The sequence below is a fragment of the Scophthalmus maximus genome, chromosome 15 (genome assembly GCF_022379125.1).
Source record: "Scophthalmus maximus strain ysfricsl-2021 chromosome 15, ASM2237912v1, whole genome shotgun sequence".
Classification (NCBI taxonomy): domain Eukaryota; kingdom Metazoa; phylum Chordata; class Actinopteri; order Pleuronectiformes; family Scophthalmidae; genus Scophthalmus; species Scophthalmus maximus.
In genome coordinates this window covers 11,077,815-11,098,971 of record NC_061529.1, presented here as the reverse complement: position 1 = coordinate 11,098,971, position 21,157 = coordinate 11,077,815, and the positions used below count along the sequence as shown (strand labels likewise).

The window sequence follows — 21,157 nt, the reverse complement described above, 5'->3', positions numbered from 1 at the left end:
TCGGCTGATGACTTGTCAGCTTCCATAGATGCCCCCATAAGTCTCAGTTATTTGACACACAGCAGCCAGAGTTGCTCGTCATTTTTCACCAAACTGATCTCCTTGGAGATGCTCTCCTTGTCGCCTTTTCATTTAAGTGCCTCATCTCCATCTGTATCTCCAGCCTTGTTGTCATCTATTTCTCCTACTTAACTTTCCACTTATCATGACGCTTTTTCTTCACTCAGTGATCTTTTTATAAAATGTGTTTATACTGTCATCTGCAGGGCGTTTGTGGAATTGCGACAGTTTGTATCGTCTCAGTGCTGTGAACCCTATGTGTATATCAAACTAAAAGTCCACTCCATACAGCCTGGCCCTGACTATCAGGGCATAGCTATATGCTGCTATTGCAAACATTTAGTCTTCCATAGATGCTGTTATGACAGCACAGTAACAATCCTCAAAACCACCCTATTAAGGTAAAATGATCAACAGTTCTCCGCTTATTCAGTATCGCACTACTGAAACATCAAAAGAAAGTTTGGGGCTCTACTTTTGTTTTGATGTGTAACAATAATGAAAATCTTTCCCATTTTAATACAAATAAAGATAGTTTCCAAATATCCCAAATGTGAGACTAAAAGTAACGAAGAATCTGACTGAAAATACAGCACAAAACATTCAAAATTCCCCCCTTAATGCATTTGTGCTGCAGTTACATTGACAACTCCCATTTGAATCTTTTACTCAACAAGCTGACACCAAGTGTAAAAGCTGTAAACATAACCCTTGTAGCCATTTCAATGATGTAATGGTGTTAAGGTGGTTAAAAAAGATTGAGGAATCAGCTGGTGGAAGAAACCAGGACGGGCCACGCCAACTTAAGGAATTATAATTGTGTCAGTAAAAGACAAGTGATTTAGCTCAAATCAAGATTGACGTCATTTCCTTGCAAAGTGCATTAGGGAACAACATGATATGATAACAGAGGTGCGGTCAGAGGATGGTCAGCTGCCTGTCAAATGCAACTTGGCAGTCGCATACTTCTGAGTCATGTTTAATTATACTGAAGAGGAAACCATGCATGGATTGAGTCTGCGAGGGAACAGGAAAAAGAGGGAATAAAGGACAGAGAGGAAAGATAGAGAGGAGGAGTTGAAGAAAATTGAACAAGAGTGAAAGAAAAAGACAAGGAGAAGGTTTCTATTTTTAACTGATTGTTTCTGTTGGTCTGTCAGCCGGGAGGTATTAATGCTTCAGCTCCTCTGTCAGCTGAGGTAAATAACACACACACACACACACACACACACACACACACACACACACACACAGCAGACATCTGCACATACGTCACATTTTTACAGCACCGTTAGCCTTGCATCTTTCTCACTGGAACAGTGGGAGAGATTGACAGGTTGCTTTTCTTCTCCCTGGCCTTTCTCTTCCTCTAAAGTCTCCCCTCTTTCATTTTCTACATATTCGTGATTGAACAAAGTCCGCCTACATCACTTTGATGAACCCACGGGGAATCGCTCCAAGTTTCCATATAAGGGCCCAAATTGAACCGGCTCCTCTTTGCGGCCGAATATTTGCTGGGTGAGCCGTCCCAGTGGAGCGCTTTGGTCTAAAACAGGATGGACCAAGAAAGACCCCCGCCCTGACGGAAAACACACGCACACACACAGTGTGCAGACTTAGAAATCCAAACAATTTACAGACATGCATGTAAACAAGTGCACCTCATATATCACTTCTGGACATGCACGTGTACACACTATCATGCAAGTGTCATGGAGACTTTCTGTTTAGTCTTACCCGTTGGTAGCCCCTCACAGTCAGACATGTCCACAGAGAGCGAAGAGGATCAGGACAGCGTCTTCTCTTGTCAGCCGAGGGTCTGCAGCCTGTTGCTTCTGTGTCGGTGCCGCTCTGGTGAAATGCTCTGTTTTAGCCCTTCAGCTGTTTGTCTCTCTCTCTCTGTTTAGTTCTCTTACTCTACTTTCTCCTTTTCCTTCCTCTTCTCTCTCGACAACCTGACCAGTGGCCAGTGGATGTGCCAGTCAAACATTACACAGTACTATTGGACACTAAATTTGTAACCAACAGTCCTCCCTTGGGACACTGTTTCCCAAAGCAGGCCTTTTTAAATATAATTTCATGGACTTTCTGATATATCTGTAACACAAATCTCACCATTAAAATCAAATAAAAATCAAATAAAAGAAAGAAGCAGTGCAACCAAACAAGGAGGTGAGGCTTTTGCTCCCACAAACACACCATGACATTTTTAGAATCACAGTTGTTCTGCTGCATTTTTTTCTCCTTATCCCTTGAGCCTGTAACAGAAAACACAGGAAGTTCCAGTAAACGTCTTATCCCTTCAGAGACAGGTTGGTCAGAACCTGGCACTGAAACCAAAAAGTTAAGTATTTGATTTTTCCGGTTGTAGTAGCTTTTGCTTCCTGAAAGGGGCACTAGTGTCTCATTTAATAGCAGCTCCCTCATGTTGGCAGAAAGTCTTTGTTGTTTCCAGTTCCCCAAGTGTCCTGGATACCAAGAAATGTCCAGGGTCAAATAACTGCACTCAAGCCTGCAATTCCAACAGTTACAACTTGATCGTCAGCGTTCTGTTTTATTTCCTGTAAATTAGCCAGGAGCCGTGTGATTTCTAAATAGTCCAGGAAGCAGAAGAACAGAAAGTCTTCTCACAACAGAGAGACGTGAGGTTAAGAGGCGACATAAAGAAGAATCCACCAAAGGGAAAATCAGTGATCACAGCCAGCTTAGTTTCTCCTTCTAAATCCTTTCAGGACAAAGAAGAGAGCTCACCGGGCACTGTGCAGGGTACTGGTCCACTCGAGTGCACAAACGTTCCTCAGAGCAGCTTTGATTAAGCTCAGCGCTGACCTCTCCACACACTCGTTCTTGAATTACTCTTCAGCTTACTCAGCTGACCCTTTGTCACTTGACTGAGAGGATTATCACGAGGGAAGGGTCCATGCATGGGACTAAGTGGGGTCAGATGGTGGACTGGTCCAGCAGTATAGTGTCCCATAGGTTAGGATTTAGTTTTAAGGGGGACCGCGTTTATCTTGAGATTTTAGAGCGAACACGGGATGAGATGTAGGGGGGCTCCCTGCTCCATTATCTGTTCTCCATACCTGTCAGGGACAACCCCCCATCCACACGTTCCCAAACCTAACACAGCACCCCGGCCTTTACACCCTGCAGGACCAGCTTTGATGTTTGATCTCAGACTCTTGTTTGCAGAAGAGCTTGAAGGCCCCTTTTGCAAACGTAACCCAAACCTTCACCCCGCGAAGACCTCTCGACCCCTCTGGTCGTGGCAAACAGAAAGTGGACCAGCCACCGCTGTGACTGTTTTTACACACCAGTGAGCGAATGCAATTTCTTCAGCTGAGGTAATGTACTCCAGTGTCCAGAATGGTGTGCCAATAGTGCTTAATAAGATTGTAAAGTAGTTTAATATGAGCTTATCTTACATTGGCTATAAACATTGGAAAGTTTACATGCACACGAGGAAACTGAGACGTTGGGTATTGTAAAATAGGCCTATTACCACAGTCAGTTATTAATTTATTAGTGACAAGAAGGATATTATGCTGCCATTTGCTGAAGTACACAGTCTTTTCAACACCAACACCATGATCCTAATTAAGTACAAGAGATAAAACACAATGATTTTTATCTTTATTTAAAACCAGGAAAACACCAGCAGACAAGCTCTCATTTTCAATGGTGCCCTGTTACAATAAAGAAAGGAATAAGCGCACAAAAATAAGGAGGTCAAAAAAATTGGTACCATAGTGATAAGTCATTGACAGCAGACCAATCGAGGGCCATCGAATTCTAGAGGCAATTGTAAAGGCAATTGAATATTGAACAGTGAAAGTCTAATTAGATAAAACGATAATAGTCAAATTCAATAGGACATTCTTGTAGAATGGAGGGCATTGATCTGGCCGTGAAGTCATTCTGAGGATTGAATATTGCTTATGAATCAGAAAGGTGGTCAGACAGGACACTTGTGAGAAGTAGATTTATGAATATAAAGATTGTAATGTTAGGATCCTGTAAACACAACAATAAGGAAACGTTAACTGTAAACACACGCCATGAAATGGGAGCTCCTTGTGGTTTTACACACTTTGATCTGTATCTGTTTGTTAGATAATTTTCAAACCATTTAGCGGCTGTTTATGGTCAGCTTTGAAATATCAAACAAATGGCTACGCAGCCTATTAGAGAGCAGAAGCAACATCAGAGCGGCAACAATAATTGCTCTGTGATTTGTCTTGAAACCAGATGGATAGCGTGCGTTTGTAATTTCCCTCAAAGCAAGTGTGGTGTGCTTCTCATGTGGCGTTCTCTGTGTACAGTCCCCAAGTACGCTTCCTTCAAGCAGTTACACTTTTAAAAAGAAAAGCTTAATGTTAATGTATTATGAAGACCCTAGTCCAGTATCAGTATTTATAGGCTTGTTGACATATTGTAATCCCTTTTTTCACCACTGTTAAAAGATCATTAAAATTATTTCCTCAACTTTGGTAATTACATCTACTGAGTTATGTGTCTGTCTGTTGTGAGTTTATTTTCTGTCGTTGCTCACAGTCTATGGTGACCTCTCTGGAATTTGACCTTTCCTCTTCAGTTTATCTCAATCACTGTCTGTTTTTCACTCAATCTCGGTCGACCACTGCCCAAAAACCACTGTCTCTTTCTATCAAGATGTTTTTCTTTCTCTCCCCCTCCAATGTTGTCTGTCATATACACACACACACACATGATATCTGCTGCTGAATCTAAGCTCGCCAAAACATTGTGCACAAAAACATAATTGTGTCAATTACAAATGTAATTGCGTATTCATAAGAATAATGTTACTTCTGGTTTTAAATCCTAGTATTGTAAAATTATCAAAATTATTAATGAATCCATTAATGATTAATGATTAAAAAACACATTTAATTTTAAATGTAATTTATCATTTTGAAAGTTTATTGACTATCTATACTTAACCTGTTTGAAGAAGTTCATAATTAACCCAAGTGGCTCTCCACAATCTCCATATGAGACTGTCAATCTGTCTCCAGTTTAGCTGCATCCTGAAATATAAAACATGATGTTTTCTTTGAACACCAGTGATGATGTATTCTCATCACACCTCATACAAACGAAAGGTTAAATGTGCGTACTGTATATCAAAATATGCTACAGGTTATAGCCCAAAGGGAATCTAATTAATATAAGTGAAGAGGCCTCTATCCTATTTTAATGGGTCTATGTTAATGATCCTCCAATGGCTGCAGCAGTTGTATATGCAGGTACTAATGAACTCTTAATAGTGTTAAATCTAACAGCCTCTGAATGATTCCCCTAACTGTTTTATAGCTGTGTGGGCAGAACCCTAATTGGGGACTTGTGGCAAAGAGCTGCAGTTCACAGCTCTTCACAGGTTTAACAACCTGCACAAGGCAAGTGAGGCTGCACTTCATTGTGCCAAAGACAAATACTGCAATTAAATTAGAGCTTGTTACTGGGTAAACCTCTATTGTCAAGTAATCTGCCAATCAAGGAGCCATGCATCAGGTAACACATGTAAAAATACATCAATTGTGATCATGGTGTTTCCTTGTCATCTGACAGACTTAAATATCTAATCAACTGGAAAATTGCAAGTAGTGACAGTTTCTGGATAAATGGGATTACTGAAATGCAAAGGTTCAATTTTAGGTACAAAACAAGGAGTAGACTAGATTGGGTGTTTCAATAAACTGGAAAATCTGATCAAAATAAAAGTACCAAATTAACAAATTAATTTAATTTGTGTATAATTGTGTAATTTAGGGGGGAGTCAAAGGATGCGTTTGTGATAGAGGATTAACTGAGGAGGAAGAGGAGGAGGAGGAGGAGGAAGTCTTCCTCTGACTGGGGGCAAAAGTCCCCCTGCTGAGAAACGGCCGAGGTGTGACGGAGGGGATTCCAGAGCATGCAACAAAAGGCAGGCACTTTGATTTGAAAAGCAGTGGTAATCAGCAACACACACACACACGCACACACACACACGCACACACACACACACACACGCACACGCACACACACACGCACACGCACACACACACACACACACACACACACACACACACACACACACACACACACACACACACACACACACACACGCACACGCACACGCACACGCACACACACACGCACACGCACACACACACACAGCAGTTCCTGATCCTCAGCAGCCCTGCCCTAAGGTCTCAGCCAGTTGAAATACAGGGGAAACTCCAGATGCGTCCCAGCAGTTGTGGGCTGTGACTTGGAAGAAGACAGAAGCAGTGGGGAAGACTGGCGGACGACATGGAGGGTTGGAGTTTTTTATGGAGGGGAACAATTTAACAGCAGCAGCAGAGGTCCAAATTAATAGTATAGCGATGGAAAACAAATATTTTGCCTGTTGGGGAATTTTGATCAGAAAGAGGGGGCAGTGGCAGCAACAGAGGTGAGGGGTGGGGTGAAAGGAGGTTCCAGATGGATGGACTGAGGAAGAAGGAGGGGGGCTTCAAAAGAAGAAAAAAAAAAGACCCAGTCTGCTGCTGTGATGTAGCAGGAGGGAATGCAGGGCAGAGAAACATGTGGGAATCTCATAATGAAAAAAAGGTAAGCAATACCTCCAAGTGAGGCTGCCCAAAGTCAGATATTCGGCCAAGACACTGAACCTTCAATAAATACACAATTTTCCTTTTTTTTAATGCTTTTAAAGCTGAGTAATTTTTTTTTATTATTCCAATACACCATTCTGAATTGTGCAGCACTGTATTAAACAGTTTTGCCATGTTACAGATAACAACGCAGTGGGTCCCTGGAGACGTCACTGGATACAATGCTGGGCTATTACACCTTTCAAGATGCCTCTCTGGCTTTAGTGGTGGGCATAAACCTTTTGACTGGGGTTAACTTCGGGGCTTTTAAAACATGATCCAGCCACACCCCCCCTCACTGCAGACAGACCGAAATGAAAACCTCTCCTCCTCACACACACCTACTTGCTCTCTGCTTCGGGGGCCTGCTAAAGCCATTATGACTCTAAAAGAGATAGTATCGGCTCCTGGCAGACAGACAAATAGTTAGTTAGACAGTTAGATATACAGACAGTGACCTGCAAACTAAGGAGCCTCTGTGCTCGGGACAGGCCGGCTAAATGTCTGGCTACTCTTCAGAGGCTCTCAGGTGTGACCGGCCAGTCTCCTGTGTACGGCAGCCAAGGCGGCAGGCAGGCACAGAGGAGTTTGTGTGAGCCGGGCGTCGAGTGAATATCTGCTCTATCTCTCCCGTCACAGGCTGCATGTGCTCATGCGAGCAACTCAAACACAAGCCAGATCTTCTTTCCTGCAGAACTATGTCGGCTTTCACTGAGTTAATGCATATTTTTAGTCTGAGCCAAGGTCAAACATCTTGCCAAAGACCTGTCTGACGCGTAATTTTTCCCAGCAGCTGCGGTTTCTAGCATTTGACTTTGCATATGAATCAAAGACTTTAGCTAGACCACAAATGCATCGCACCAGGGTTTTAAGAGAGGACGATGGAGGCTTTGGTTCTTAGCTTAGGCCTACATACATCTCTCTCGTAACACTGTTATATTGGCGAAGCCTGAACCCCACCGAAGAGGCCCCGATGTCCCCCTCCCTGCTCATGCACACATACATATGTGCAAACACACACACACACACACACACACACACACACACACACACACAACCCTAAAATTGCTGATGGCTTGTTTTCATGAACATATATTATTTCCAGATGGAGGTCATGAATAAAACCCGACGGAAACAAGTCGGGTGAAACTGGAAACTTAAAAAAACAGAAATGGTGGGGTATGGAGCTGAGTAAAAAAAACAATCTTTCTCCTCCCCCGCTCGTTCCCCGAACCTTTCACAAAAGACCAACTTGTCAATTACACGGTTAAAAACAGAGGAACACTGTACCACACATGAAAACCAGGGCATTAATGCCACATGATCGTTTTCAAGGTTTCACCACCGTGCAAATATGAAAACATCCATAAACAAAAAATTACTTTCATGCAAAAACAAAAAGAAAAGGGCTCAGAGCAACTCAACCTTCAAACCTCCTCACATATTTCCAGCTTTCCAGCTAAATAAACAAAGTCAGGAAAGAAAGGGAATACTTTCAGACTCAAGTGAGAATACAAAAACTGTGCTGTGAATACCTCCTCTGGAATAACCACAGAACACGCTGCTGATTCACCAACCCCAAGGCTCTCCAACAACCCTGAATATGAAGAAAGATGCATTGTTATGTCGTGAGTATACGCTGCACTCAAATGAATAACCTAATGAATCTATCACAGCTCGGAATTCGTGATGTGTTTCAAAGCATTCGAGCATTAAAAACATGTGCAAGCCCCATTCGGAGCCAGAACATCCATTAGCTCTGTCAAAAGATTTGCCAAGTCAAAGCAGACGCCAGACGTTTTCTTCTCCGAGCTGATGTGGAGGAGGATGAACAACAGCTGTAAGTTCCAATAAATTAAATCTTATCACTGGCAGATATTCGAGGGATGTGTGCTGTGTTATCAGTGTGAAGACCTTATTGGTGAATAAATGCTTTTAAAAGTTGTGTAGTATGACCAGTTTGATGAGTTGGAGGTTGAGATATGACTGTTGTGAGAGACAAAAGAAGAAAAATATTGTACAGTGTGATCCTGATGTTTTATGTTTGTTGTATTAAAGGGCCAATCTGGGGACGGGCTTTGGAAATTAGCAGTTGCCACAAATCCTGTGATGCTACGATTGGATTGTTGCCGTGCAAATCTCTGTTTTGTATCTATCCCCATTAAAAAAACAAAACATTAAACAACAAACAATATTTGTGTTGAGAAGATGGATAAGGCATGAAGGTAAATGTTAAACTACATTGAGCAGCCAGTTAGCTTAGCCTAGCACAAAGACGGGAAGTGGGGAAATAGCTAAGAATCACTTTGCCCATCCATTTTTCTTTTTTTGTTTTGTGTTTAACATTGCTGTGGCTATTCTTTCAGTGTCTTTACTGTTGCACAGACAATACACAACGTCTTGTGGGGGACCACCCCCGCCCCAGTCCTTCAAGTCAGACCTGCTGTGCTGCTCCACTGAGTTGGTTTGGTTTTATCTCATCTGACTCAGCCTCCTAATCTCCAAAATCAAACTCTAATCAGTCGGCTTTGTCCAGACGAAAAGGGGCCAACATGAGCCAAAGAGGACCCTGAGGCCTCCCCATCGTCTCCACCATAAAAGTGTAATTTGTAGACAGGGCATGTCTTTTCAAGTCAGTGGTATGGTTGAATGGTAAAGGCATCACCGCAAAACTTTTCGGAATCTGGTATTCTTGTTTTTATGATTTTTGTTTTCTTTTAAAGGCATTGTGTTTCTCCAGCCAGATGCGCGATCATTTCAACAACAGTCACGCTGTTGGTGCTAGAATTACTAGGAATTTAAACAAGGAAATTGATCATCAAGATTAAGGTTTTCGATTAGTTTTCCCTGCAAGGGGACATACGTGAAGAGTAGGGGATGATATTTCAAAGAAGTATCTGGCTTATGTCAGGATATCACAGGTATTTGGTATGGCCTTTATCTCCCACCAGAAACTCTGGGGCTGATGACAAATCCTGCAGTCCTGCCTTTATCTCAGCCTCACCAGGTTCCTCCTGGCAGGCACAGATGGCAAGCCCATTCGCGTGCAAACCACAAATTGAGCCGTGATTGTCCCGATGACTGTCTTTGTCTTACAGTAGCACCTCCTCCCTCACCATGAGAAAGGGCCGGTAAGTAAGCTGATTTACATGTATTAATTAAGGCTCATAATGAGCCCAGCATGACGTGGTATTTGAATGCATTCCTATGGTATTGTGCAAACTCTGCGGAGCTCTGTAGGTTTGCATCGTCTCATCCATCCAGATGGGCTACAGATTGTTGATGCGGGGGCACACGATCAGATAAAGGACTTAAACACACACACAAAACCAGGTCAGTATACACATGCAAGTTTCACCTCCCACACACACACACACACACACACACACACACACACACACACACACACACACACACACACACACACACACACACACACACACACACACACACACACACACACACACACACACACACACACACACACACACACACACACACACACACACACAGTGCTAAAGAGAAATACGAAATAGCTGTTATAGTTGCACTTAAATGAAATAACAATGGAAATGACCACAACAGCAAAAAGTAAAAACAATACATTTATATTACAAATTGTAAAACTGTACAGTTGCAATAAGTGAAGTATAAAAAAAAGCCACTGAAGTGAATCATTTTTCATTGAAAATAAAAGTTTCACCCACAAGGTGCACGTAAGCTATAATGCACAATTATGTAAGAACATTTACATTTAATCATTTGATCACATAAATATTTATGAACTAAGCACTATATACTAAGTTTACAAAAGTATGTAAAACAGACTCTGGAATGGTTTTAATCATCGATGCTCGTTGTTTACGTGTAAATGCTTACATGGTTGTTGCCATCTCATACCACAGCGCAGCTAAGCCAGGGAACCGTGAAAAAACAGCCGAAACCTCAGCGCATTAACATCAAAGTGTATTTCTATAAGAGCTTGTTTTCTTTTCTCGTCCTCGGGCTTCAAGCGCTGAGCTGCAGTGGCTGTTCTCATTACCTCTTTGGCTTAAAAGTCCTACTACGGGGACCTGGCCTCACAACGAAAGCCAACACACATGGCAAATAAAGAAATGGGCGAAAAAAGAAAAAAAAAAACACATGTCAAGGGCGCAAGGCTCTCCCTCCTTAATTGTACCTGAAGGGAAATCCCTTAAAATAGTAGTTGGCAGAGGCAGTGAGCTGGCAGGCAGATCAAACAGTCACTGAGCAGAAGCCCTATAAATACATCACATTCACTTGCCTCACTTCAAACGCCTCCTCCTCCTCCTCCCGTGAACCCACAGAGCCGAGCTGCGCTCGTCATGTTTCACGAGCAGGACACAGTTTCTCATCTTAAGCGCAACATTTTGCTTTGCTTCACATCGCCGGCTGTGTGTTATCGCTCATCCCCACTCCACAGCAACTCCCAACAAAATCTCAACAGGACTGTTCTGTTTGTTCCTCACGTCACGCCGCGGAGGTCTCAGGAGCTTTGGTTTTCTTCACATAAACCTCTGATGTCCCACCAGGCACCAGGTGACTGAAGCTGCTCCTGAAAGAGGCCAGGAGACGCCCTGCACGGCACGGGGAAAAAACAAAACAAACAACGAAAGAGTCATGTTTAACACGTCTGCAACATCAACAGTAACATGCTCTGACTTGACACCCTTAATAACTGTGTACATTTCAACATTTAAAAGCTTCATCAAAAGATTAAAGAAGGTGTGTTTACTCAGCAGTCTCACTCATGTGACAAACCTGATTGTACTTGGCTATTATACAAACCTACAGTATTATGGAGCATTTTCAGAAGTTTTCAGAAGAGGCCTCTAATGATTTTTTTCCTAGGCTGGCTGGAATAAATCCAACACTTTTCTTTTGGATCAAAGGACTCGACGTGATCATCTGCGGCATCACATACCCGTCCACGTCTTCTGTCCGCTCAGAGTGAAGCTGTTGCACTGGGAGTGGGAGTTACAGATGTACGCAGCCTCTCTGGCGCTGTGGACCGACAGCACGCAGCCCTGCTGGCTGTAGGACGGCCAGCAGCGGTACTCCACGTTCCCAGAGGTTCCCATACCTCGGATCACGGTGTAATCTGAGCACAGAAGATGAGAGGCCACTTCAATGCATGAGGTGATTGAATGATTTTGAAGCCCTCTCTGGGGATAAGATGAAAGTTTAACGATCCCCGTGGGGGAAACTAATACAGCGCAACGCAGAAGGAAGACAACAGATAACAACTTGAAGAGAAACAAAGAAGAAAAAGGGAAGATATTTGCCACACAACAACGTAGCCCCTTTAGGATAATGAATGAAAGATTCAATATTACACATAAATACATTCCTACCAAATCTTTTCCTACATCTTATGCACATACACAAGGTACCACAAACATCTATACAGTTTGACAATGATCCACCTTTAATTCTTGTTTCCTGTTTTTGTGATAAATATGAATGTGAGTAACATGACCATAAATGATCATTTCATTAGCAATACTTCCTCATTTTGTCAAAAAGAAAATCCCAAAGCCCAAGGTGACAACTATAATTTACATGTTTTCTCTAAGAAACAGTCAAGAACCCAAAAATATTCAACCGATACACATGAGCAAAAGAAAAGCAGAAAATCCACACAAGGTTGAACCACAAACCCTTTGGCATACTGCTTGAAAAAAAGCCAAATATGAAAAAAAGTTGTTGATAATTTTTTGTCTGGCAATCTGCTAGTTGACATAATAACCCAGAATCAGTTCTGGTCTTTGAAAAATGGAAACAATAATAATAATCACCATTTGACACCACTTTGAGCTTTTGTCTCACAAACAGTCGCTCTGCACTGAAAACAAAAAAACTTCACTTCACCTTCCTCATGCCCGACATTTGCCTTCATTCATCATTATAATTCTTTCAGTCAGACTTCTTGTGGATCTGGCCTTAGATCATCTGCTACACATTAGCAGGATAGCAGGAGCCATGAGAAAGAAGTATGCGCACACACACACACACACACACACACAAGCACACACATGCGCACACACACACACGTACGCACGCACGCACGCACAGAAATGGACAAAAGCCTAGTCTGTGAGTCGGTATGGAGGAGGCACACTGGTACAAACTGTTAACCTTCCTAAATGGCGGGAGCTGGCGTGTGTGTAGGGGTATTGTTAGGAGGAAAACGACTCGAGGAGCTACCTTCTGGGTCTGAGAGCAGCGAACAAGGAGAAGGAGTATTTAGACGATCCTTCTCAGGGGAGAAGAGAAATGAGGCCTAGATACAGGGCAGCAGGGACTGAGGAGTATAAGCTCTCTGTGTATAAGATGAAAGGCAGGTAGTAAGTACTCCCTTCGTGTTAATACGTAGAATATCAAAATGTTCACGACACCGCTCAGGACCTAAATAATAAATATTATAGCACAAAAATTGATAATTGCAGCAACAACCGTCTTAAGAAACTTATATACCCGGTTCTGGCTTCCTTTATCAAATTCCTTTATCAATCACAGATGATCTCAGCTGTGGAAAAGTTACATTCACATAACCGATGAACCTCCATCTGTCAGCAATTTCAAATTAAGACTTGGTACATGATCAGCATCTTTTTTTTTCTCTACACAGGCACACACACGAACACCCACATTATTAGACCGTGTTCCTCTTTGAGATGTGCTGCCATTTGGCTTCTTTTATCAAGCTTTGCGTTTGTGTGTTTGGCTGCGATTCGGATTGATTTTTTCCCTCTTTTTGGATGAGACATGTTAATGAGTGTGTGGGTTTAAAAAAAAATACAATTGCAGGATCTATTGATTTTCTTTTTAAACTCAGTTTTTTTAATGACTTATAGCAATAGTTTGACATTTTGGTGGATAAACTTCTTGGCTTTTATTTTTGCTGAGTTGGTTGTCTGATAAAAAGTCAGCCAAAGTTAGCAGCCAACTAGCTCGACACAAAGAGTGGAGACATGGGTAAACAGAGAGCCCGTCTGGAACATGGGTCTGGCACTCGTCCTGTTCAGACAGATTTCCATCCGTCCTTAAACTGGTCGGGCCGATTCCAACCCCTTTATGTAAAATGGGTTGGGTTTGAAACACTGACTGACAGAGGAGTGCCACTGGAGCATTTTAACAAGCACGACAACTGCCGCTGATGTGAAGAGCTCTGTTGAACTTGCCATCGAGTAATGGACTGGACAGTATATTTTCACTAAAAGAAGAACAAACAACCACACGTACTGCGTTTGTTGAGACAATATGTAACAAGCTTCATTGCAGGTCTATCATGTCGCATCCAGGGGCCCTTTGTCTGGGACCCCTGATAACACCTCTTCCTAATTGATAATCTACTAAGAAGGTCTCCCCCAGATGCAAATGCGAATTGGTCTGCTGACGCCAGGCTCAGATTGGCTCTGTCGAAAGATAGCAAAATCTACCGAGCAACACTCAACTGTGCTGAAAATGTTATATTGGTTTGTTTAAAACCAAACAAGAACAGAAGTGCAAAAACGTGGTGTTGAGGATTTATAGGGGGGTTATTATACCTGACTAGAACACTAGCCTCACCGAGAGGCTCGCCGTCAACCAGACTTCAAACGAGTCTTTCAATCATTAGTGAGCTGTGGAGGTTCTGGCTGGCAGGTTTGTTAACCTCTGAACCGAGCCCTTCGGCTGCTTTCCCACATTGCTAGTCTACAATGTTGTACATCTAGCTTCAGTCGTATCTTTACCAGACGGATACGTAATGTGAGTGTGTATTTTAGTGAATAGGTCTGAATATGTCAAACTAAACTTTTACAAGGGGTTATGTTCTGGACTACCTTGGCCAGTAGCACTGACGTACCAAGGTCTTGTCGTCAACCAGCGGAGCGTCAAACAAATAAGGTGCAGGTTTATGCATGTGTTGGACCTCGGGACAGAGCCAGTCGGCCTGATGAATTGAGATAACTGGCTGCTGCCTGTAACTGTATTTTGACTGGACAAACTGTGTGAAAGTGTTGATCTTCTCATCTAACTCGAAGCAAAAGGGAATATCCTCATGTCAAACTATGAACTCCGCTAAACTAAGTTTACCTAAACAAAAATGGTAGCAGGTTCGTCCTTGACCGCAAAACTTCTCTGTTTCAACAAAACCCAGATATGGCAAAATAATATACACATTATTTTTTTTAGGTCTTATCACACACACACAGACACTCAGCAGCAGGCTTGGCTCACGGCTCCAACTTGTTAAACTAAAACATTCTCTCTCGATGTCAACCTCGGCGCCCAGGCCTCTTTACCCTGAATCTGTGATTAAATTCACAAAGCGCTGCTATATAAACAGTCCAGCATCTGGGGGACGGAAAAATCTCACCACAGGAACGCAGGCCAGTCATTCTGTTATTAATATTTCATATGGCGGGAGGGGGTGAGGGGGCTGGAAAGGAGTGAGTGGAGTCGAGTTGGAGAGAAGAAATGTGAAGGACTTTTGGAGCTTCCACTGAAAGTATGGAAAAGTGGGATGAAAATTTGAAATGGAAAAGAAGAGTTTGTTTGGATATAAGGAATTCAAAAGTTGGAAAAAGAGTTTGCATAAGATCCAGCTATCCTCAAAGGCAAAAGAACTAAATAAAAGGTTTCTTCTGTGAAGAAAAACTGTAATCCCGGCACTGTTTTGTTAAATGAAAGCCGACTGAGCCAGAGACGTGCAGGATTAATCCCACTTTGTTGCTCTTGTCCTTTCATTCCAGCTGCCTAATAAACCTGTCAAAACAGCATGAGCAGGAGCAACACCCCCACCACCCCACCGCTCATTTTTTTTAAAGACACAGAAATGAAGGTGGTGTAGACTTGTCTGAGTTTTCTCTAAAAGTGATTCAAAAAACAGCCACGCATTCTTTCCAAGGGAAAAAAAGGGTCTCCATGAGGGCCCACTGTACTTCATAAAAAAAAAAATTAAAAAGCAGCCTTCATTCCACAAGCTCTTACCTCTGATTATTGATGGAGGCAGGTTGTCCAGGTGCAGGCCAGACTTGTAGAGGAGGAGGATTTGTTCAAAGGCCTCCAGTGTCTGATTGATGTCGGCTTTCAGCTCCCCTGGACACATACAATACATTGAGTCTGGTAAAAGATCTAACTGACAACAGGCATAAAGTCATCCACTGCAGATGATTTATTTCCCCCCCCCTCGCTAAGCTCTCTCGTCTAATCCCAGTCGTGTGATCTCAACAGATAACAACTTGTATTCATTACTGCGTTACATGTCGTGGGGCATTTTGCCGAGCTCATTAAAAGAAGCACGTAGACCGGGACACTTAATTACACGCCTCCAATAATGGGAGTGATTTACTTTCTGATCTTCAATAGCATAATAGCGTCCTGTCATGTCAAGACGTCTCTCGGCCTCACCTGTGGAGTTCATGATGTGGTCTACCAGGTGTGTGAGGCCGGGCGGGGCCTGGTGAGGCAGCAGGTAGGTGAAAAAATACCTGGGGCCAAGCAGAGACAACTCACTCAGACAGACAGAAACACAAGACAAGCCCCATCACATAGTTCTCACAGAGCATGACTTGTCTCACATTGGTGTGAAAACAAACAGATCGTAAAGCTGTCAAAAAATCTGACGGCTTTTTAAAAAGAGGAAATACTCCTAACCCCCCCACTGGGACTACTAATTTATTTATCACCTCTCCTCCGTCTAAGCACAAATTTTCATCTGGATGTCTTTACTATCGACAACAGTTTAGGTGTCAGCCGAGCCTATACTTAAGCAATCATTCATGTGGCTGCTGCTCCATCCATCCATCACACATCTATCATCTCATAAAACTGTCACTTTTCTTACCTATAGGCGTTGTAAATGTTCCTCTTCTCATTCAGGCCCTCGCACACGCCCCGAGTCGAGCAGGGCAGGGTGAAATTTCTGTGGGGAAACAGTAGGGTGCAGTCTGCGTCACTCTGGCAGGCGGTTTCTTCCGCGCTGGCGTCGTCCAGGTCGGTGAGCTTCAGCTCGCCGGACACGGTGACAAACTGCCGGGGCTGGAAGTCCAGCAGAGCCACAGAGCCAAGAGGAGACTGCGAGAGGAAGTGGAGGAGTCGGACCAGGTCCAGACACACCTGGGAGGAGAGCGGACATGCCAAAACCTGATCAGCTGGATTGATGGTAAATTGGTTTAGGTGCACAGTAATGCAGGCAAGGAGTAACATACTGTCCTTGCAAATACATCTCAAACAATTAATCAGCTAGTCAACAGAAAAAATACTTTATTTTTTACAATTTTGATAGGCAGATAATTGTAATTTAGTAGAAAGAAAGGCAAAACATTAATTTTAGAGCCCAATAATGTTTGGGTTTTACTATTTTTTTGCCTTGTTGCATCATTTCAAACCTAACATTTTTTGCCCAAAACCCCCCCAAATCAAATTCCCACTTAAAGATGTAACTAACATCTTTTCCCAATATAATTTCCCCTGAAATTATTCTAGGAATTAACTATAGGGGCGATGAAGTATAAAAAAAGCCCATCATTATTGTATTTTGTCTGATCAACAATCAAGAACCCCAAAAATGTTCAATTTAGCAAAGTTTTTCCTTGGAGAAGCGGAAATATTTTTTTCAATGGTTATTTTGCATAGAAACTGATTGTTCCAAAAATGTGCTTTTTTATTTTCTGCCCACAGAATGAATCAGTAAGAAAAATAATGGTTTTGTTTTTCTGGTTGCTTCTGGTGCTTCTTCCACATTTAAATAAAAAGCTTTTAGAAATGTATGAAGAACCAAATAAAGCAGGACAATATCATTAGGTTTCATGATATAGCTAAAAATGGTGAAAAACACAAAAAGTCAGTCTTGCAAAAACAAGAGTTATTTGCTTTTAAGACGTTTCACCGACCACATTTGCAAACCATTTCCTCGGACTGTTTTTATAGTACTCTTTAAATCCTATAATAAAAACAGAAAAGAGAAAATAAGTAGGCCACTACAGGCAAAATAAAGGCATTAGCCGCGCACTGACAGAGCATGAAATGATTCTGTCACACTGCAAACATAGCAGCAGTGTTAGGTAATGCCTAGAGTCTCCTGGCCGTCACTTGGTGGGATCGAAGTACTGTAAAAGCAGGGTTGGGTGAAACCGAACACCCTTGGATTACTGTAGCCTGCGCAGATGCAACGTAGCTGAAAGGGGCCGAGCAGCTCGAGGGGGGGTATTATGAAAAGCTGTTTGTGTGATGTTGCAAAATGGGGCCCAGAGTTGAGAAGATACTGCGATGTTACCTTTGCTGATCCATGGACAAAACATGGAACATGCATGTTCCGATGTTTTTTTGCTCCTGCACCCATTCTCTCTTTCTCTTTCAAACACATCCATGCGTGAACACACGCGCACGCGCGCACGCGCGCACGCACACACGCACACACGCACACACGCACACACGCACACACACACACACACACACACACACACACACACACACACACACACACACACACACACACACACACACACACAGTTGGATCCCTGGACCAGTGGAGTTTAAATTCAGCCTCTGTTGACTCCTACTGTGAGCATACCTGTGATGGGGGTTGAGCTGAGGCCGTGTGTGTGTGTGTGTGTGTGTGTGTGTGTGTGTGTGTGTGTGTGTGTGTGTGTGTGTGTGTGTGTGTGTGTGTGTGTGTGTGTGTGTGTGTGCGCATGTGGGACACATGACATTCCTCGCCTCCAGTGGATTAACTCCAGGACCCATCTCCATTTCACCATAGCCTGATCAAATACACTGAGGGGACAGATGTCAGACCTCCAGGAGTTTCAAGTGTCCACGTCCCCTCATCTTTCGACCTTCATCTTTTCTGCGAGGAGGGCTCGCAACAGTTGCAGTACGTGCAACGCGTGTGAGCGAGTGTGTGGTGCAGTGTAAAGGCCAAATGACAGGGCGTGCGCATCAAGAGCTAAAGAGAGGAAGCTAGCGGGCTTACCCTGAATCTGTCCTCCCAGGGGCTCTGCAGCAGCTGGATCATCTGCAGAGGATTCCCCTGCTCCAGAATCACGGTGACTCTTCCTCGGTCTGCTCCTCGTTCTCCCTGGACTCGTGCATCTCCTGCACAATGACCCCTGAGCTGTGGAGTGGAGAATAACTGTAGTTAGTCACAGCGAAAAAATGGATAGTAAAAAATAAAAACCAATGATTAACCTACTTTTTCACTTTTGCAATTTTATTGTGCAGAAAGGAAATAATGCAACAGGCCATGGCTTCCAAAAGCTCTGCGTGTGTGGAGCTACTTCAGGAGGACAATGTTGTTCTGCCGGCCTCACTCCCTGCAGCTCAGACTTGTGACAATAAAATCACATTATGGCTAACGGGGAATGTGGCCTGTACACTTGTGAGTTTAATTGAGCCGTCCGACACTCTGCCGTCACACGGCCGTTGGACGTGAGCAACAAACACATCCGATAAGTTCAAACTAGTTCTAAATGGGGCTGTAATGGTTTGAGTGAATAAGCGCCGGGGGTTTCAGATGCAACCAGGGATAGCGGAGAGGACAGAGGCACATTGTCAGCTCTTGCCAAACTGGACCAAAAGGTCAGAACGGGGTCAGGGAATTTAATTTAATTACATGGGAAAGTCCTGCAGAGCCAATGGGGCCTTTCATGCAGTTCACTGCCTATGAGACAAAGGAAAATGTGAGCAGCGGTGCATGGATTATGGAAAGTCTTAATAATATCCCATCAGTATTTCCAGTGTTCAGAAGTGGCCAGTAGCTGCCGAGGCCCCACACATTCCTCAACTTTGCAGTAACACATATTGTCTGTAATGTTGTTTTGGTAATTGGACATTAGCTTTGAACATTTAACTGGATACATAAGAGTCTTCAAATTGAACACACTGAAGAAACACTTTACCTTTATGACATTTGGATGCTGCAGCCTCTGCAACAGGACTATTTCTTTCTGCAGCTTGTAGGACACGAGCTCCCTGCAGCCCGGCGGGTCTTTAAAATCCTCCAAACACTTCCCCATGTCGATCCCCTGCTCGTTGACGAGCTTTAGGGCCACGGGCTGACCTCCGGCCAGGTTCACTTTGACAACCAGTTTGGTGTATCCAGAGCCGAGGATCTCCACCGCCTGCATGTCCACCAGGGAGTCACAGCCCATTTCATCCATATGCGCTTTCCTGGAGCCATGCGTGATCTCATTCCACAGATCATAATCCACAGTCGCGTCCGGCTCGGGAGAAAGTCGAGTCCCCGCCGGTTGTCCCTGTTCATCTCCATCGGGTGAAAGCAGCGGAAGTATTTCTTTGCGCCTCTCGTTCAGCTGGTGAATCAACGCCCCGCGCAGCGTCGCCAACTCCTCCGCATCAGCCGCTGCAACAGTTGCATTGGAAAAGTGCGATACCCTCGCTCCGAACTGCTGCACGCTGCTGATCAACAGTGACACCAGAATGGAGAGGACCACGAACGCCAGGAGGGCGGCCGCGCGTAAAGAGTTGCCCATCTCGGGCATGTTGCCTCCCGTGGCACGGCGACAGCTGCGGGGGGAAGGCGCACGGCCGCGGGCTCCGACGACCGCTCGCTCCGAATGGCAGGACTCCTCCTGGGCGTCCTGCAGGAGACGTGATCGGCTCCTTGTGTCCACCAGGGAACTCCCTCTGGAGGTGTGTCCTGTGCGCTCGTAACTTTACACCCGCGCAGCAGCAACTCTGCAGGAGGCCTCGGCCTCATGTGGTCCGTCCGTCCACATGCTAAAGCGCCGCCCGCTGCTGCTTTCACTATTTGAAGAGGGGGAGAAGACATAATCTGTCTTCACGTTTCAGTTAACACTGACGCACAAAACGAATAATTAACAATCCAAATTTAAATTTGCGCTCGTAAAAACATCATCGTTGTTTGTTACTCTGCTGATGCTGTCGCGGTATAAAACGTGTCTGTACGCGGAGCTTTATTTTTTAAAGAACGACTTCGTGACAGACTAGTAGACGACTGCTATCACCTCCACCATCTGTCCAACAGGTGGCAGCAAATCACCTCATTGTTTCTCTTAATAATGAAAAAATGATTTCTGAATAATCAGGAGATGTATCGATTGAATCAAAATAACACATCAGATATTTCTCATTGTTTCCACACACAGTCGTTTTTGTTGTAGTAGTATACTCTGTACTGTATTCACACAACTGTACTTCACAGATGTGGAGGCAGCATTGAAGCGGTAATGAAGCGTTTCCCAGAAATCTGCCACAGGAAATTACCATGGCTGTCACCTCAGCACTAGCCAGAAGCCAAACCCCCCTCTCCCTTCAGCCTCTCATTATGTGTGTGTGTGTGTGTGTGTGTGTGTGTGTGTGTGTGTGTGTGTGTGTGTGTGTGTGTGTGTGTGTGTGTGAGTGTGTGTATGCGTGCGTGCGTGCGTGTTTGTGTGTGTGTGTGTGTGTGTGTG

At 43.8% G+C, this 21,157-nt stretch overlaps 2 protein-coding genes across 2 annotated transcripts in view; both read right to left on the bottom strand.

The window, feature by feature from the left end:
- eml1 (EMAP like 1) overlaps nucleotides 1–2,004 on the bottom strand; it is a 45,463-nt gene extending 43,459 nt beyond the window's left edge. Inside the window, exon 1 of the mRNA XM_035611368.2 lies at nucleotides 1,798–2,004. Within this exon, the coding sequence (XP_035467261.2) occupies nucleotides 1,798–1,825 (28 nt within the window). The 5' untranslated portion in view covers nucleotides 1,826–2,004. The remainder of the gene's footprint in view (nucleotides 1–1,797) is intronic.
- Nucleotides 2,005–10,305: 8,301 nt separating this feature from the next.
- pkdccb (protein kinase domain containing, cytoplasmic b) lies at nucleotides 10,306–20,447 on the bottom strand. The gene is made up of 7 exons (XM_035609974.2): nucleotides 19,622–20,447; nucleotides 18,697–18,837; nucleotides 16,567–16,838; nucleotides 16,131–16,210; nucleotides 15,711–15,818; nucleotides 11,659–11,835; nucleotides 10,306–11,311 (listed from the first exon to the last, which is right to left on the bottom strand). Exons 1-7 carry the CDS (start codon nucleotides 20,222–20,224, stop codon nucleotides 11,205–11,207), a joined length of 1,488 nt encoding a protein of 495 aa, XP_035465867.1. The 5' UTR covers nucleotides 20,225–20,447; the 3' UTR covers nucleotides 10,306–11,204.
- Nucleotides 20,448–21,157: the final 710 nt, after the last annotated feature.

Coding starts and splice junctions, on each gene's coding strand:
- pkdccb (XM_035609974.2), bottom strand. CDS start 20,224: ATGCCCGAGATGGGCAACTCTTTACGCGCGGCCGCCCTCCTGGCGTTC. Junction 16,839..18,696: donor CCTGGGAGGACAGATTCAGG/GTAAGCCCGCTA, acceptor CTCTCCTCCCAG/GTGTGTCTGGACCTGGTCCG. Junction 16,211..16,566: donor AACATTTACAACGCCTATAG/GTAAGAAAAGTG, acceptor GCTTGGCCCCAG/GTATTTTTTCACCTACCTGC.